Here is an 18,644-nt window from a genome sequence, read left to right on the forward strand (position 1 = left end):
TCCGTTCTTGATGTTTAGGTGCTCGCCGTTTTCAAAAATGTTGTCATCCCATTTGGCAAGTAGGTTTAAATTTCTCATGTGATAAAGCTATTTATTAAACAAGCACAAACTAAATTGATCTGGTAGCCGTATACATATTCGTGTTTCATTTCTTTGTTCCAACGTCTTGCCAAATTACATATCGCAGTCGGTGTTATCGAAAAATGTATGTAAAGCCCTACAAAGAGTTATACACATATTATTATGTATGTGTGTGTGTGTGTTCTAATACTCAGTGGCGATCAAACTTCATTAAAAATTAATAATTGATTTAGTTACAACATATTAAATGCCTGGAAATACATGCAGTGGTTAGCGCTTTCTTAGGAGCTAAGATATATTTATCGTCCGCGATATACTATCAATTTGTTTCCCAAATATTTGAATTTTAAATGTACGTACACATCATAATTGCATACATATGCAAAGTAAATACATATGTATTTCCACTAGTGGGAGTTAGTTTTGTGCAAAGTGATACATACAATTTGCATGCAAGCATTATAAAAAATCAAATCTGATGTTATTGCTGAAATTGAATAATGCGTTTACGATTATCTGCATTATATATGATGTACCTGTTTAAAAGAGTACAAGTATAAACAGAAAATAAAGTGAAATGAACGCTGTTTTAGATCGGTCTACCCGGAACTTGAAAACCAATTTGCATATTCAAATGTGCGCACGCAAATTATTTTAAAAATACCGCAACTCCCCGAGTTAATACAAATTTGTTTTCTTATATACATATGTATGTACTCTTCTTCAGTGAACATGATGAGGGAGTCGGCACACGATATCGGCATGGAGACGTGGATACAGTGGATTTTGGATGCGATATCTAAGATCAGGTCCCAGAAACAGAGGCCATCCGTTCAGAGGATATGCCAGGCCATTGGCACGCATCACAAGTTTCATGAGGACATCGTGGCCGAAAAGCTGGAGAAGGCTGTGGACTCGGGAGCCGTGATTAAGGTCTACAACAAGGGCTTGCACTCGTACAAAGCGCCCATGGCCAAGCGTCGGGTCAAAGTGGACAAGAACACCAACCTTTGCAAACTGGTGGCCAAAGCGGTGCACGATCTGGGCGAGTGCGAGGGATCCACATTGAAGAGCATCGAGAACTACATTCAGAAATTCAACTGCATCGACCTATCGCCCAATGTCGACTTTAAGACGGTAATAAAGGCGTCTATCAAGAAGGCCGTGGACTCTGGCTTTCTGCTGCAGGAGGGTAAACTCTACAAAAAGGGCAAGTCCCTGACCACGCCACGAAAGTGTGTCCCACAGACGGATGTGGTCATTAAGGGAGAAGACACTTGCACCCACTGCTCCGGAAACTCTCAGAAAAACCTCAATGGCATTCCAGAGCCCCTGAGCTCCTGCAAGCAGTGTGGCATCTCGCTGCACACCACATGCGCAAACATTGCCGGCAGATGCAAGTCGCAGTCGTATGTGCTGCTCTACATGCTGGTCACCAAGGGAACCCTGTGGGACTGTCAGAGCTGCGCCGATTGCGCTGTCTGCAAGATGCGCAACCGTGGACCCTGTCTCTTGCAGTGTTTTGTCTGCAAGGATCACTTTCACCTGACGTGTCTCGACACGATACCCGACAAGAAACCCAAGCATCCCTACAGGTACACTCTACACCTCTCTCGTTCCGTATATTGCACTGACATTAATGAACGTTCTGTTTCAGATGTAAGACTTGCTCAAAGCAAAGCATTGAGAATCCAAAACTATTGAAAAAGGATGCCACAAAGATCAAAATGGAGGATGGGAATGAGAAGTAAGCTACGATAAAGCAAATTCTAAGCTATATTTGCATTCTAATATGTTTATTTTCAGGCTATCATCGTACGATAGAGTCGCCTTCAGCAAGCGACAGATAATCAAAAGGGAGGGAAACGCCGAGAGTCCCTCAACCTCGAAACTTTGCGTCTATAATGATGGCAATGGACAGAGAAGGAAACTGTCTGGGTCTGGTCTGAATGCCAGGAAATTAAACATAAGTGAGGATCAATTCGAGTTCCCCTCGAAGCAAAGGAAGTCACAAATACTACAGGGAGGCTACATCCAAGCCAGCCAGGAGACGCGAAAGCGCACATTCTCCGATCTATCGTCGACTAGCTCCTCCAGTGACAGTGAGGACGATGACGATGAGGACGATGACAGGAACAGGAACGACAATGATCAGGATGAGAGCACCAGCTCGGATTCATGCACTTCCTCGAGCTCAGACTCGGACTCGAGCGAAAGTTCCAGCGACAGTTCGGAATGCGATGATGAGAACGACGACGAGGACTATGACACCGATCGGAGCACGCTAAAGGGGAAGCTATTCGAGAATGATAAACAGAACAATTGCAAGCTGAATGCCGGCGGCGCCAGTGAACGCCTGAGTTCGCCGGAAAGCAATGAAGTGGCGAATGAGAATTGGGGATTCGCAGCAGTTGCCAAGAACCCAATTGACATATTTGTGAAATCGAAGAACAGTGTTGGTGCCAAAGGCATCAACTATGCCAAGCAAATGGCAGACACAGGAGGCTATTCAGCAGCAGCAGCTGCATCGCCACTCGCCAGGCCAACGAAGGGTGCCGGGCCAATGAACTCGACAATGGCTTCGACAGCCGATAAGGCAGATTCAAAATCATCGGGAAACTTGCAGAGGAAAAAGATTGTGCCCCTGAAGTCGATGCCTCTCGATGTTGGTAAATCGTACGAGAAACGGGAAGAGGAGGAGGACATTCCATACCTCACAGAGGAGACTGTATTAAAGTGTCAAATGATGGCGAAAATCGATCGTTGCAGAGACACAAAAAGCGAAGGAAAAACCAATCCAGATTCTGAAGATATGTGCACGGAAAACCTGAAGCGTACGAATCCATTTGGTAATTAACTGAAAGGCCAATAACTATTCCATCCATTAATAACTATTATCTATAGAGAATCAGCCGCTACCGCCATGCGTTAATCCCGTGGATGTTGATCTGTATCAGGAAGTGCTCCACAAAGCCGTTGTCCAGATGTCCAACAACTGCCAGAAGATGACTGACGTGGCCCAGCAGAAGCAGGGACAGCACACGCTCAGTCCCAAATCTATTCAGATCGGCAAGTGGGACATTGAGACATGGTATTCCAGCCCGTTTCCGCAGGAGTATGCCAGGTATATATCCAATTTTGTTTGAGCCATTAAAGTCCCCCGATACCTTCGACTACAATTATACGTATGTTTGTATGTTTATCTACATATCGCATGTAACTACATTCTAGTTAGGCGCCAAATACAAATCAAATTACTAAACATTTGGATCTTTTCCATCTCTTGCAGGCTCATTAAACTGTTTCTGTGCGAATTCTGTTTGAAGTACACGAAGAGTCGGTCTGTGCTGGACAGGCACCAGAACAAGTGCATCTGGAAGCAGCCGCCTGGCACTGAGATATTTCGCCAGGGGAATATCTCGGTGTTCGAGGTGGATGGCAATGTGAACAAGATATATTGCCAGAACCTGTGCCTGCTGGCCAAGTTCTTTCTGGACCACAAGACGCTCTACTACGACGTGGAGCCCTTTCTGTTCTATATCCTAACGAAAAACGACCAGAGCGGCTGCCATCTGGTTGGCTACTTTTCGAAGGAGAAGCACTGCACGCAAAAGTACAATGTCTCCTGCATCCTGACCATGCCGCAGTACCAAAGGCAGGGATACGGCCGATTCCTGATTGACTTTAGCTATTTGCTGAGTCGCGAGGAGGGTCAGCTGGGAACCCCCGAGAAGCCGCTCTCGGATTTGGGGCGTCTCTCGTACTTTTCATACTGGAAGTCTGTGGTCCTCGAGTATCTGTACAAGTATCGCAATCAGTCGAAGATCACTTTCAAGGACATTGCCATCAAAACGGGCCTAGCCATATCGGACATTGCGTTGGCGTTCGAGCTGCTGAACTTCATCAAACTGAGGAAGAACGATGGCGACATTCGGTATCAGATAAACGTGAGAATCGATTGGAAGAAGGTCCTGGCCCACAACAATAGAATGGCGAACAGTAGGACGCGCATACTCATCGAGGCCGACTGCCTGCGCTGGAGTCCCCTGTTGTCCGTCTCCAAGTTGCCCAATATCATCAAGCCGATCTCCAATCGGGAGTACTTGAACAACCAGCTGTTGCAGAGGTCCGAATACAAAGAGAAGGAGCTCCCTTCTCCCGACACTAAAGTCGTGACCAAACAAAGTATTACCACTGCGAAGCCAGGAGCGAGTCCAGCTGTCAGTGGCGACGAGCACATCAAAAACCGCAGCGGCGAAAGGCTAGAAGAGCAGAGGGAGAACCCGCGAAAGCGCCGCTCCAGTGAGGAGTTGTCCAAGCTGGCCACGAGCGTGGGAAAGAAGATTAAACAGGCTCTGGAACAGCAAGCGGCGGCGGACGAACACTCCTTTGGCGACAACTCGGACTCTTCCGATTGCAAGTCCTCAAAGAATTCCAACGAGCTTTCCGAGCACTTGACCAAACGGGCCCAGAGATTGGCCAAGCGTAACGACGGCGTAATGATTCCGCACACAAACAAGCGCAAGCATTTCGAGCGGCAGCTGGACAATAGTGCCGACCAGAGCCTGTCGTTGGGACAGAGCTGCGAGCCAGAGACGACCCCTGCAGCGGATCCCGCAGTGGAGGCTGAATCTTCCACTTTGGAAGAGCCACCCTCCAAGGAAGTCTGCAGAAGTCAGGCTGAAAAGGCCGATCACACCGACAAGCCGGTCAATATCGTACCCAAACTGAGGGGCAAGCAGTCCAATGGAAAACGATCCGAGGAGTCGCAGTTCACAGAAGCCACAGACGCAGTAGCAGCTCCAACTGCAGATCCAGCTTCAGCATCAGCTCCAGCACCCAGAAAGGAGGCAGCCAACGAAGAGTCGATGAAAATGCCCAACACTGAGGTCGCTGCCAAAGCATGCGAGTCTGAAAAGAGCGAGGCCGAAGGCAACGGCAGCATAAACGAGCAGGTCCTAGATGCCGTGGCTAAGAAAACTAAAAAGACAGTATTCTCCGATGTGGCGTCCTACAATGTGAACAGTGAGAGCGAAGTCAAGTATAGCGCAACGCAAAAGCCAACAGAAAACGCAATCGAACCAAGAAAAGAGGCCGATGTCAAGGAACATAAACTACTGCAGCCTGAAACTCCAGCTGTAGCTGTAGCTGCAGCTCCAGCTGCTCCTGAGCTGAACATCGTTAAACCCAAGAGTCCTGTCATTCATAGTAGCCCTGTGGAGAAAAAAGAAGAACCTCCTGTGGCACCACAGCAGCCTCTGGCTGTGCAGGAGAAGTCTGGTAATCCCGTGTGCATGGCTGAAGAAAAGAAACCGAAACTGGACATGAGCTGCCTGAAACCAGAGTCATCTGTGTTCACGGAACTTCTGCCGCCGGTACAGCCAGCAGCGGCAGTGCCAGTGCCAGTGGCAGTGTCTCATGAAAAAACCAAGGAAATCGCTCCTGTAATGATACCCGAGGTCCCGGTCCCTGTGACGCAGAAACCGATGGAAGTGAAAAGATTCGATGTGGTGGTCCCCACACATCCAGCACCTGCCAATGCGAACGCCAACCAGAGGGCAGAGGCTGCACATTCCTATGTGGACCCGCCAAAGCCACAGCCACATCTACACGCCCAGGCCCAGTCACAGGTTCAGCCCCAGCCACAGCCGCAGACCCAAGCACAGGCATTCAATGAGCCCCACACCATGGGAAAAGAGTGATCACCTTATGGGCAAGGACAATGGGGATATCAAGGAGAAGCCGTTGAAGAAGCCCGTGCAAGAGACGCCTGTGGTAAAGCCAGAAGTCCACCAGGCCTATGCCGCAGAAAGGAAGTTTGACAGTGCCAAGATGAAAGCGGTTCCCGAAAGGGAAGCGCTGAAGCCAGAACACGCCATGGTACAAGTGAAGGAGGAGGACAAATCGAGCGCACGAGGACCCCCCGCTCCCGCTCCTGCTCCTGCTCCCTCGAACGTAGTGCCCGTAGTGCGGGAGAAGTTACAGCTGAAGGGGATACCAGAGCACACACAGCTACAGAACCCGATCCCCAGTCAGTTCAACATCAACCAGATGCCCAACTACCACCACACCTCGCAGTACTGGCAGTGGGACTACTACAGCTACAATCTCCATTTGGATTCGGCCACGCAGAAGGGCCAGAAGCAGTTCCAGAAGGACCTGGCCACGACCATGGCCTACACGCACAACCTAACCCAGAATCTGTACCAGTCCGCCAACCACCTGGCCATGCACCACGCAGCCACGCACCACCAGATCCACCAAGCCAAGGAGAAGCACAAGCTGGAGCGGAAGGGCACGGGCAAGAAGGAGGAGCATCCCAAGCTTATGTCCAGCGGGAATGTGGTGAGCAGCTCCCGCGAGGAGGCAGCGCATGGCCACAGCAGCTGCAACGAGTATGGCGTGAACAATCAGGCAGCGATCTACAACCAGAAATGTGCCCCGCAGCAGAAGATGTTCAAGCCCTCGCCCGAGCAGGCGCAGCAAATGAAGTCTCTGGCTAATGCCCAGAACGCGGTGCAGCGACAGGGCAATCCCAATGCCAATCCCAATCCCAACCAGGCTGAAGCGTCGGCTCTGTTGCCGAACTCGGTTAATCCACAGGCGGGGGGGTCCGCGGCTCCCAAACAGAAGCTCGATCACGGCGTCAACGCAGCTCCAGTCATTTCGCGCGAGGGTAAAATCAAAATTGGTCACCCGAACATTCACGCGGCTCCGCAACATTCGAGCCTGCAAGTGCCCGGGCAATCCGAGGTCAATCCAAATATGGTTTACAGCCCGGAGGCGTCGGCGAATGCAGGAATGCAGCAGCAGCAGCAACAGCAACAACAGCAGCAGCAGCAGCACTACGACTGCGGCATCAATGCCCAGATAAATATGGACACACCGCCCAACATTGGCAGCGCCATTAACCACGGCACCGACAACATCCAGGCCGCCACGTCCAACGTGCATATGCACCAGCCGCACAGGCAGTACTCGGACTGCTCCATGCAGAACCAGCCAGTCACCACGCCCATGCATATGTCCATCCAGAACTCGCACATGCAGCAACAGAACAACCTGAACATGAATTTAGCTCCCGAGGGATCACCGAACATCAGTTTGCTGGGCAATGCCCAGCAGCAGCAGCAGCAGCAACATCAGCATCAGACCAGGAAGTTGAATACTCAGGTAATGCTATGGCAAATACAGTAGCTTTGCAGCAGTTCTAATCTCTATTTTATTGTCTTGCAGGCGGATAATGCCAATGTTAGTTCACCAACACCGTCGCATCGAGCCACCACACCCAAGCAAATACGCAGTGGCAATGGTGCCCAGCAGCGGGACGCCAAAAACTCGTCTGCGGCAACCACAACGACGAATGCGCATCACCAGATTCCGCAGGGCGCCACTTCAAATATTCCAAAGTCGCACCAGGAGTCGTTGCACAACCTGCAGTTCTCGCAGCACGGACACCAGCAGAATATGCAGCCACTGGACTATGTACCGATTCCACAGATCAGTCAGAACTTTGCGACAAATCCCTCGAACTACGACATTGTGGGCATGCCACCCGCGGTCATCCAGCAGAGAATGTCGCTCAACAGTTCGGTGCATCCGCTGGCGAACAGCCATCAGCGGATCGAGCAGCCGTCATCGGCGTGCGCCGTCAACAATTTTTACTTGCAAAACAACATGCCCGCCAGCGAGAATGCACCCCGGGTGCCTGTGTCCAGTTCGTTGGGGCCGCCATCTGCTGGAGCCAACAACAACAACAACGACCAGAGGCAGGCAACTCAAGAGTCCATATCGGGTTCGAACAGCAGTGGCACTAGCGGCACTAGTGGCGGCTCCTCTCTGGCGGGCAATCTGTGCAGTCTCTCGAAGCTGCAACAGCTCACGAATTGCCTAGAGAGCCAGCCATGCAATACGTCGCCGGGGGCCCAAGTGAATCTAGCGCCGTCACCGCATCACCCGATTCCACCCAACTCAATGACCCCGCCCCCCCACCTGCTGATGCAGAACAGGAACATTTCCACGCCACCCAACATGCTGCAGACGCAGGTGGCACCGCTGCAGTACCACAAGTACTATCCCGGCAACATGAACATTGCCCCGATTGCGTCCACGCAGAACTCCAGCCGAAACACGCGGAACACACCGTCCGCACCCGTGCAGCACACCTCGGCGCCGATGAGCAGCACAAACAATCGCACCACCAATGTCCACATCAGTCCCAATCTGATGGCTTCCTATGGAGCGATCAACAGCTACAGGATGTCGCCGCAGCAGTCCCCCACCGGCGGCTACAGTTCGGGGGGTGAGTATCCCAACTCCCAGATACCGATGCAAATGGGCGTCATGAATATGCAATCTCAGTACCAAGATGCATGTGTGTTGCAGAGACCCTCACAATCCAATCCGATGTATCCAACGTATTCTCCCTATTTACCTCTCAACGGCTCCATTCGCAGGTAATGGGTTCACACATTTTATATATTATTGTATTGACTATAATTCCTATAGAAATGTGTGCTGTAAATAAACCTTAAATATATATTGTCAATTAATAAAACCAATCCAAAAGAGCTTTTACTTTGGCATCTAATAATCGAATTTTTATATTCGTAAGGCCGGGAGGATAAGAATAAAGGCTTTTGGAGAAGATAAATATTATCGGGAGAAGAAGCGACAGGGCATTTTCATTTGAGATATCACCTGAACAGGTAGTGATAACACTCCTGTTGATTAAGGAAACATCGGCGCACGTCCCATGCGAATGAATGCACTTGACTCTATTGAAGATCACCAAGATCAAGGACTTGCAATAATAATAATCAAAAATATAACCGATTCTCATGGAACCGTAAGAATACAAAATAAATCAAGTGCAACGTGAGGGCCTTGTTGCTCTGGCTATACATTGTAGTAATAGGGAATAAGGAAGGGAAGTGAGATCTACACACATGTTTCTGTATACCATTATTTTATTTCTTACAGCTAACATTTTTTTAATCAAAGCTTGTTTATGTTTTCGAATGTGTTTTTGTGTGTTTTGTTGTATTATTTAGTTCGGGGCAGAGTAGTGGTAGGGTATGGGTATGGGCACTACACACACTACCCGTAGCCAAAGAGAGACCAATCTTCGAATGTTTGCTCGAATGAGTTTTACTATCCCATACATACATATATATGGGTTTCTAAATTACATAGACTTGGTTAGAACGAGTTGTGTAAAGACTATGTTAAAATCTAAGATAAGAATATTTATTCATGTTTCGTTTGCTTCTTTTCATAATGAAAATGTATAAATTAATGTTATCCATTTAAAGGGAATTCACTATAATATTGTAATAAATAACTTAAATGAAAAATAACCTTAACGGTAAGGAATAAAGCCCCCGACCTCCATCTGTGTGTCCAGTCAAGAGCTCACACCCAAAGCGACAAAGTAGAAACTGACGCCTGACAGCTTAAAGTCTGGTTAATCATACATACAATAATAGGATTAGGAAGCATTTCGGTTTGGTTTAGCGATCAGTAATGATGATCTGAATAATTGTCTAATCTAATGATACAATGATGTTTGCAGGCAGTTTTTCTAATGGTTTCGAACAGAACAGATTCTTAAACTAATAAAAAACATTGTTGCTCTTTGAGTGTAACTAAAAGAACACAGAACCTACGCCATAAAAAAAGAAAACAAAAAGAGCCTTCTTTTTTGTTGTATTAAAATTAAGTTTGAGGAGTGGCGGCGGCGGCCTCTTCGCCCTTAACTGGACACAGATAAATGGGAGCAACATTTATTTACATTCGTTATTGCGACGACCACTCGTTGATTGGGTAAGTAGTGCTCCCGATGTACGAGGGCTGTCGAATAGACTCATTTGACGCTGGAGTATTTACAACCGAACTCCAATGTGGTCTGGGAAATACATTTGAGTTGACATATGACGACGGCCCACCGATATAGCCTGTCGATGGGTGCAGGTTGGAATGGTAGGGTGAGAAATTCAAGTTTCCATAGGAGGTGTAGTTGTTAATGTGATACCCGCCGGATGCTGGCGGTGTGGCCTTGTGCTTATTGTCATAGTAATCGTAGTACTGGGGAGGATATGAGTGCTGAAAGTGCTTGGCTTGGAAATATGAACTTTCTGGTGTCTCTGTTCCGTTCGGAATAGCCGGGTGCGGATGCGGTAGTGTCACATTCGGCTGAACTGGATTGGCACTGTTGTAGCCTTCGCTGCCTGCAGGTAAATGAGTCTGATGTTTGTATGGCTGCTGCTGTTGTTGCTGCGACTGCGCCTGTGGCTGCCCCTGCGGCTGTTGCGGAAAGTTCAAGTCACAAGGCATCTGATGTGGATTCGGACCCACTTGAGGGGGGGCGGCTAAAGTATTATTTGGTTGCGTTTGTGGCTTAAATTGTTGTAGATTCTCTGTGGGTTGTTTTCTTTCTTTCGAGGACATGTCTAACCGGCTTGAAGTTGTCGTTTGTGTGCATTCCTTATTCTTCACGATATGTGGCTCATCATCAGTGGTTAAATCCTTAGCAGTTTCTGTAATACATACATCATAAAAACAAATCAAATTAAATGAATTTTGATAATTGTACTCGGGAAAGGTCATACCTTGCTCAGGTGTTCGTGGCTTCGCTATATCTGTGTCACAATCGGATGTTATGTCAATTACATCGTCCTTGTTCGGCTTTTCTGATTCATTTTTAGCCGTAGTCCTTATAGCTATTATTTTTCCACTGTCCAACTGCATGTAGATGCCTTTGGTGGACTTCAAAACCATCACCCGTTGGCCAGCCTTCAGAATAATATTGGCCTTGTCCGACGAGTTTGTGGGTATGACAACATCTTGAAAATAAATGCAATTATTAGGGGAATTCCATGGGGTAATTCAAATGAAATCACATACCAAGTGGCAATGTCATTTCCTGTGCCGTCATTCCCTGCCTTTGCCACACATCTGCTGGAATCCAACGAGTTGTGCGTCCTCCAGCAGACACAGAAGTGGTTGACTTTACCTGAATTCGATTATTTACATAAATTATATTAGAATTATTTAGTGTATTAAGTACTTACCGGTGCAATTGGTCGGGATACAATAGTCCCATCGTTATTCACAATCTTGTAATGCGTTTTCACGGGAGCATAGGCAAACTTTTGATTAACGGCAGCCTTCTTTTCCAGCTCGTAACTGCGATGAGCCTGTCTCTTCTCGGCCTGCGACAATTTTCTATCCTTTTGATCCACCAGCAGGCTGTCGTGCAAGAATGGCTCTTTAGTCACACAATGCCTGTGGAGCTCAAGAAGGGTATTGATGATGGGGTCCACATGCACATGGGGGATCGGGATCGGGGTTTCTGCTTTATCATTTTCCTTTTCCTTTTTGGGTGGAGAGTCCTCACAAGTGCCATTCTGTGCTTCAGACTCAACTATTGCTGCCCCATCTGCATCTGCTGGCTCTATTTTCTCCTCCTTTGGCTTTATTGGCTCCTCTGCTGCTGACAGTGCTTTCTCATCCGCTTGAATAGCCGTCTTCTGTTCTTCTTCTGGTATCGCTTCTGGCTCATCTTTCGGCTTGATTAGCTCCTTTGATGGCTCCTCCGTTGGCGTTGGATTTTTCGGCGCGTCCACGGCCTCATCATCAGAGTCATAGTCGTGGCACAAGTTGGTTATCTCCTTCATGGAGAGATGTGCCTCGGGATTGCATTCGTCGACAATTCGATCAGACATGCCTTGCTTCTTGATTTGCCTATCGTATATCTTCTTCTCCAGGCATTTGTCCATTACAATTCTATACACATAGCATGGCTTTGTCTGTCCATATCTAAAACGAGTTAATCGATTATTATTTGATTGGCTGTATGGCTCTTTTCTTCGTTCTACTTACCTATAAATCCTATATACAGCTTGCGTGTCGTGGCAGGGATTCCAACTGGCATCGAAAATGATAACTCGATTTGCACCAGTAAGATTGATGCCCAATGAGCCAGCCCTCGTCGAGATTAGAAACAGCTTCACCTGACTATTTGCATTGAATTCATTGACTAGCCGCTCCCTGTCCTGCGAGGAGGTGGACCCATCCAGACCTGCAATCAATCATTAATTAGGTTTGATAAAAAGGTGATATTTATTCTGCGAAGCACTCACGAAAGTATGAGAAATGTCTGGCCCAAAAATGGTTGGTGCCGGGCACGTAACTGGTCTTCAGATAGCCCTCGAGTATGTTCAATGTTAAAAGGGATTGGCTAAACAGCAATATACGATCGCCGAACTGCATGCTCTCCTTCAGGATACAAAAGAATATCTCCATTTTGGGCGAATTCTCAATTTGGCCAGCTACATAATTTCTCATGAGGTCGACTGCCCATGAACACGAGAATTCATCGTTACGTTTGGTCTTCAACAGCTTTTTATTTGCCTCAAAGCCAATGCCAACGTTCTTTAGGCCCGGGACGACACCACATCCACCACTTGGCTTGAGGGCATTGAGGGCCTCAATGTCCATCTGATTGTTGGTACATGACGATGATTGGATATTCGTTTCGACTGTTTTTATCTCATTTGTGTCGAGATCCACAATTTCAGAAGATCCCGTAATACTTTCAAAGCCCTTCGTCATGTGCGTATCCGTCTGTTTTATCACCTCAACACAGGCCGGCTTGGACAGGATGGGACAGCTTGACTCCATCCAATAGTTGTTCTTCCCGATGGTTTCCGAACCGAACGACCCATAATTAAGGGGTTCCCCATAGGCTAGGTTGGGGCTGCTGCAGCTTTTGTCTAAATATTTGGTATTCAGTTCGGAAGCTACCGGAGGCATATTGAACAGGCCTTCATTTTCGTTGGCCACCTCAGTGGATTCGTTGCTCTTCTTCTCGCAGAGAGGGGACGGCGATGGGGCCATGTTCGAGGAAGGATTGATTTCTTGATTGGAGTCTGTGGTTGTGGGAGTGGGAGCGCTCTTCGAAAGCTCTTCGTCGATTTCTAAATCTAAGTCAGTCTCACATTTCTTTAGAAAGTTGTACAATACATCCGGGTGGTTCCAAATCTTACAACAAACAGCGAAGGCCTTCAGGGGATTGGGGAATGCCTTCTTTCGCACCACATCAGTCATAAAGGTGTCGTATAGCTTCCGCTGGAACGATGTCATTTTCACCAGGACAACATATTCGTGCTTCTGGGGCAGCGTGATCTGCAAAACCTTGTGGGAACGCCGCTGCACGAAGCCCAGCAGCAGGGAGTGCAGAACATGCGCTCTGTATCTCATCAGTTTGATATCGTCTGGGGTGGAGTCCACGCACTGCCCGTTCTGGATGGGCCGCTCAAACATGTTGCAAAACTCTGTGCGGGTTCCCAAATAGTTTGGTCGCACAAAATCCACCATGCACCAGTACTCAAGTAGGTTATTCTGCAAGGGGTAGCCGGTAAGTACAATGCGGCGACGTGTCCTTATTTGCTTTAGAGCCAGAGATATGCCCGCATGGGAGTTCTTGATCCTATGCCCCTCGTCACATATAACTAGATCTGGACCGGGCTTAACGAGTGCTTCGAAAACTCGGTTCATAAGATCACTGCTGGCATCGTGGCCATCGGCCCTGTAGGCGTTGGCGCCCTTCCGCTTGCGAGTTCTCACCAGCTTCAGGGCCAAGAGTCGAAACAATTCGTATCCAATCAGCAGAACGCCGCCCTCCTGAACCCAATTCAAGATAACTTTCGCGCGCGCCGTGAGTGTCTTCTGCTGATCGTTCAGCACATAAATGTCGAATTTGCGCGGACGAACATTCGGATCGGCAGTGTAGCGGGGCACCCACATATTGAACTCGCTCAACCAATTCTGCAGCGTGTTGATGGGCATTACACAGAGCACCGTCTTGGCGGAGGTGTGTCTTAGAAAAATATCACAGAAGGAGACAACTTGCAACGTCTTGCCCAGACCCATGGAATGGGCAAGAATGCATCCGAAGCCGCTGGATTTGTTGAACCTTCGTGTCGATTCAATGATGTTGTCGTACAAGAAGCGAACGCCTCCGATCTGGTGCGGTTTTATCACCTTGGCTATTTGTGGGGCCAAGTACAAGGTCTCCTCGCCCTCGGGATGCGCAATATTGACCACTACCTGTCCGTTTTCATCAGGAACATTATACAAATCCTTGACATGCATGCCACTGTTATGGGCATCGTCCGACTCATTCAAGTCCTCCTCTTCCTCCTCCTCCTCCTCTTCCTCCGACAGGAGTATGCAGTCGTCATCCGAACTGTCATCAATGGTCACCACTTCCCCTGACGGCTCCACGCTGCTGGCCTCCTTATTTAGCACGTCCTCGATGCTACAGCTTAAACTACTGTTCGTCTCATCAAATGTGTCCGACACGATTTCCTCTTCGGGAAACTCAACGGGCGTATCGTTAGCGTTGACGTTCATGTTGACGTTCACGTGGTTGGACACGGAACAGCTCTCAATTCCATCGCTCTCGTCCAGCTGCAATATGCGAAAGAATTGCTTATGGACAACTTGCTTCTGGATTTCGCGCATTGACTTCTGTTGACCAGCAACGCGAGCCAAGCGTTCGGCCTCCTCCTTCTGGGCCGCCAGCGTGGTTGTGTCCAGATTGTTCTCGTTCATCACATCCCTAATGTTCTTCCTGAGATGGAGAAGGTTCTTCTTCTCCTCGGCAGCCGTTAGATTTAGGCCGATTTTCTTATTCGTGCTCTCCTCTTTATCTTGCACAGAGTTCTTTCGCTTGTGGCCGTGAGGTACTGCTGTAGTATTCTTCCCCACTTCCTGTGGGATGGCGATCCCTGAATGGGGGATTTTTGTTTTATCGGAGGATGTGTTTTCCACAATCGGATTCGGATTCGGATTTAGGTTCATGTTCGGGTTAGGGATGTTAATGTTGATGTCTGTATTCATCTCCGGCATCGGCATCTTGGCAGGCATGAGCGATCCATCGATGGCATCGACTGGTGGGGGATTGTGAAAATACCGCCTCGGGTCATCCGGAAACATAAGCGATGGATGAAATTCATGTACATTGGGCCATGCCTCTGGGTTCTGCAATCGATGAGCGCCCGAATAATTGGGATTTAGGTCCTCCATGTTTATTTGTGATGATGACGTATCCCTGCAAAGAAATGGAAGGGATCCGTCAATTGGAATTTTTTAATCGAATTAAATTGCTTGGAAATGACGGATGACGAATATATTTGATATGTGAGAAACAAAGGGTTGTAAATAAACATGACATATTTAAATTAGATTTGTATTATTCCATACGTACATAAATACCTACATATGTATGTACGTATGCATGTGTGGTTAATGCAAGTAGATCTTGGGTCAGAATCATATTAGTTAAATTACATGCATACATGTGTATGTAGGCATGCATGCATGTATGTATGTAAAAGCAAGTGTAATTACATACATATTTATATGTGTATGTAGGCATACATACATCACCGCTTACACTTCACTGTTAACAGCCATGAGAATGTGGTCTTACATCAGAAGAAGGCGTATTACAACTCTTCAGCGGCATTAAAATGATATGTACATACAGGCCATGACGTGCTCAGTCAATACAGCCATATAATTGCATACATTTAACTCGGCATATTAAAGGTACATGTAAATACGTCCTGGACACTGAAAGTTCTATGGCAGCTATGACTTAAAGCCGAAATAATCTGCTATTTGCTTTGGACACCAAGCACATACATACATTTGTATGTATGCATGTACATATTACATACAATGGCATGCATGTACATGCATGCATACAGAAATCGTAACCGGAATGGAATCATTAGCTCTTATATACCATTGCATGTATGTACATATGTATGTATACAGCGACTTTTTATGGTGAACATTATTAAACACAATCATACGAATACACACAAATTAAATTACAAACGGGCATGAACGTGGGTTTTTTTTCTTCACAAATTAAAAGAACTACATACATACATATATGTAAATAAATAAGGATAATTGCATTCACTACCATACATACATTTACATACAGCCGGCGAATTTGATTTAAGATGAACGATTTAACAACACAGGTTCTTAATTATTGTTAGTGCATACATATGGATGTTTTTCTTTATGCACTTTTTAAAGATTCAGTTTTTTTCTATTGTAGGATGTTGAGATTCACAATTTATAGGGTCCAATACATGTTGGAAGAGTAGCATTTAGCACATGCTTTAATATATTTTATTAAAATCTTAATTTCGATTGTATTTTCTCACTGTTTTCATATGTGTATATGTATATAATGTATATACATTACTCTACATAGATAGAATACTGATTTGCCCTGATATACGGTCAGTCTGTATGACAGCTTGCTACACGCGACGGCAAGTGAATATATCGAAACGAATGGCAACAGAACATAAATATAGGACATAAATGTATTATTTTCGTGTGGAAACATATAGTTTAATTGTTCTCATTTTTTACTATTGATTTACTTATAAATTATAATAATTGAAATAAATGTAGCTTCATAAAATACCAAAATAATATATTATTTATTGTTGAAACTATCAAACAAGTTCCATCAAAGCTGGCGTACTCTTTATAATAAGAACAACCGGGGGGCGTGGCCAATTTAAAGAGCGGGCCAAAAGAAGATAAGTTCCGAAGCATGACTGACAGTGCTGTAAAAGCTGACGACGAGTCGCGCATGCGCACAATTGTTAAAATCGATAGTGACGTTAGTGCAATCGATAGTTCTCCACCTTAATACACAGCAAATGTTTTTTTTTCTCCACCAACATTTAATTTAAACAAATTAAAGAACTATGGTAAGTAAAAGCCACAGCTAGCTCAACAATGCATTAAATGTAATGTCATCCCTTTCATCTCAGTGCCACATATCAAATTGGATAAAAATTGCACTGGCGGTTTTGTTGATAAACATATTCTGGCTGTTTAAGGTGTATCCTCCAGCAGGAGATGCATCAACGAACTGCAAGACAGCAGAGCACGCCGCTCCAACGGCTCGAAGTCGCATCGCGGTGGACTGCCCCTAGCATCCAGATATTGCCTTTTCGTTGATACAGCCGCTCACAGGACTGGACAGCTCGCTCACTGCGAACAACACGGCCGCGATGGCATTCGACAATGTTGATCTGAGGTATGGTCGGTGGGATAGCCAGCATTTGTACAAGATCAAGGACTTTGCTCTCCTGGGCGAACAGTACACGGAGTCCTCCTCAGAGTCATCCTTGGTCTGTCTCGCCACTCAAACTTCGGTCGAGCGGTTGAATTCCCTGCCCCAGGTTGCGGCCAACTGGCACGGACCGATGTCGGTGGCCGTCTTCTGTGCTAGTCACGAGGAATTTGTTGTCCTGCAATACTTTGTGACATATATGCGGCTGTGTTTCCCAAACATAAGGGAGAACGCCACATTCCACTTGTTGACTCCACCCGACTACGAAAAGCTGCCCCGACTCGTATCCATTTCGTTCAATATGCGGGGAAAATTCGACTGCCAGTATCCAGATAGAACGCTGAAGGCTTTGCTGAAACTCCGGAGTCTGAAAAGCTTGCAGTGGCGACAAAGGAATCCCTATCCTCAGAATCACATGAGAAACTTAGCCCGCAAAGGCTGCCAGACAAAGTACACCTTTCTCACCGACATCGACATAGTGCCCAGCACGAACAGTGTTCCTCTGCTCAACCAGTTCTTGAAAACCGCCAATTGCTCAAAAAACTGCGCATACGTAATACCTACTTTCGAGATAGACGTCCGAGCCTCATTTCCCCGCTCAAAGTATGGCCTACAGAGGTTACTGAAAAAGGGCCTGGCGAGACCATTTCACGAAAAAGTCTTCATCTACAACCAGTACGCGACAAACTTTACCAAGTAGGTACTATTATGTAAAAGTAATTAAGTGCAGCATTTCTTATTGATAAAGCTTCAATTCTCATATATCAGATGGTTATCGTCAACTACAAATGATACGGAGGTCTCCATAAGCCACATCGTTACAAACTTTGAATTTTTATATGAACCATTTTATATAGCAATCGACAGTGCGCCGGCACATGATGAACGATTCACAGGCTATGGGTTCACCAGGAATTCCCAGGTAAGCAGCAATATAAATAGATTTATGTTAGTGTTCAAACAATAAATCAATCAATGAACATTTTGCAGGTGTATGAAATGCATATTGCTGGATATCAGTTCTATGTATTGACGCCTGTTTTTACTGGCCATTGGGGCCTTCAGAGGAAGCAGGCGAGACCTGCCTGGCGAGAGCAGCAGAACAATGTGAATCGCAGGAAATTCGATGTTTTTAAAAGCGAAATATTTTTGCGGTACAAAAATGATCCACGCCTGTTGCTACAGTCTAAGAAGAATCAAATCCTAATCAAATAAATTAGTTGAAAATTTTGAAGCTCAGAAATGTTCTACATCGAAGGGGTCGGACAGACAATTTCTAATTAATGGAACGTAAACTAAACTACCAATAAAAGTAATTAATGATTGAAATCTAGTGGGGTGCGGAGCAGTTCTAATTGAAGGTTCGAGTGAAAAATGGCCC

General features: G+C 46.5%; 3 protein-coding genes across 4 annotated transcripts; 2 read left to right on the forward strand and 1 right to left on the reverse strand.

Moving 5' to 3' along the window:
• Positions 1–270: 270 nt before the first annotated feature.
• Positions 271–8,642, forward strand: LOC111075073 (histone acetyltransferase KAT6A). The gene is given in 8 exon segments (XM_022368161.2): positions 271–350; positions 809–1,676; positions 1,739–1,828; positions 1,888–2,930; positions 2,986–3,205; positions 3,371–5,706; positions 5,708–7,254; positions 7,318–8,642. Coding segments are annotated over 7 exon segments (7,323 nt in total). The 5' UTR covers positions 271–350; positions 809–813; the 3' UTR covers positions 8,542–8,642.
• Positions 8,643–9,758: 1,116 nt separating this feature from the next.
• LOC111075091 (helicase ARIP4) lies at positions 9,759–16,347 on the reverse strand. 2 transcript variants are annotated; one of them, XM_041591811.1, is made up of 7 exons: positions 16,094–16,347; positions 12,225–15,199; positions 11,965–12,163; positions 11,154–11,901; positions 10,987–11,095; positions 10,692–10,925; positions 9,759–10,619 (listed from the first exon to the last, which is right to left on the reverse strand). In XM_041591811.1, coding segments are annotated over exons 1-7 (5,007 nt in total). In that variant the 5' UTR covers positions 16,096–16,347; the 3' UTR covers positions 9,759–9,879. The 2 variants fall into 2 exon arrangements, with proteins under 2 accessions (XP_041447745.1, XP_041447746.1); XM_041591812.1 differs by lacking the exon at positions 16,094–16,347 and having other exon boundaries at positions 12,225–15,274.
• Positions 16,348–16,796: 449 nt separating this feature from the next.
• Positions 16,797–18,576, forward strand: LOC111075093 (beta-1,4-glucuronyltransferase 1). Its single transcript, XM_022368189.2, has 4 exons — positions 16,797–16,895; positions 16,959–17,959; positions 18,032–18,185; positions 18,254–18,576. The coding sequence occupies exons 2-4, from the start codon at positions 17,202–17,204 to the stop codon at positions 18,476–18,478; spliced, it is 1,137 nt and encodes a 378-aa protein (XP_022223881.2). The 5' UTR covers positions 16,797–16,895; positions 16,959–17,201; the 3' UTR covers positions 18,479–18,576.
• Positions 18,577–18,644: the final 68 nt, after the last annotated feature.

Source organism: Drosophila obscura, unplaced genomic scaffold (genome assembly GCF_018151105.1).
Source record: "Drosophila obscura isolate BZ-5 IFL unplaced genomic scaffold, ASM1815110v1 contig_151, whole genome shotgun sequence".
NCBI classification, from domain to species: Eukaryota; Metazoa; Arthropoda; class Insecta; order Diptera; family Drosophilidae; genus Drosophila; species Drosophila obscura.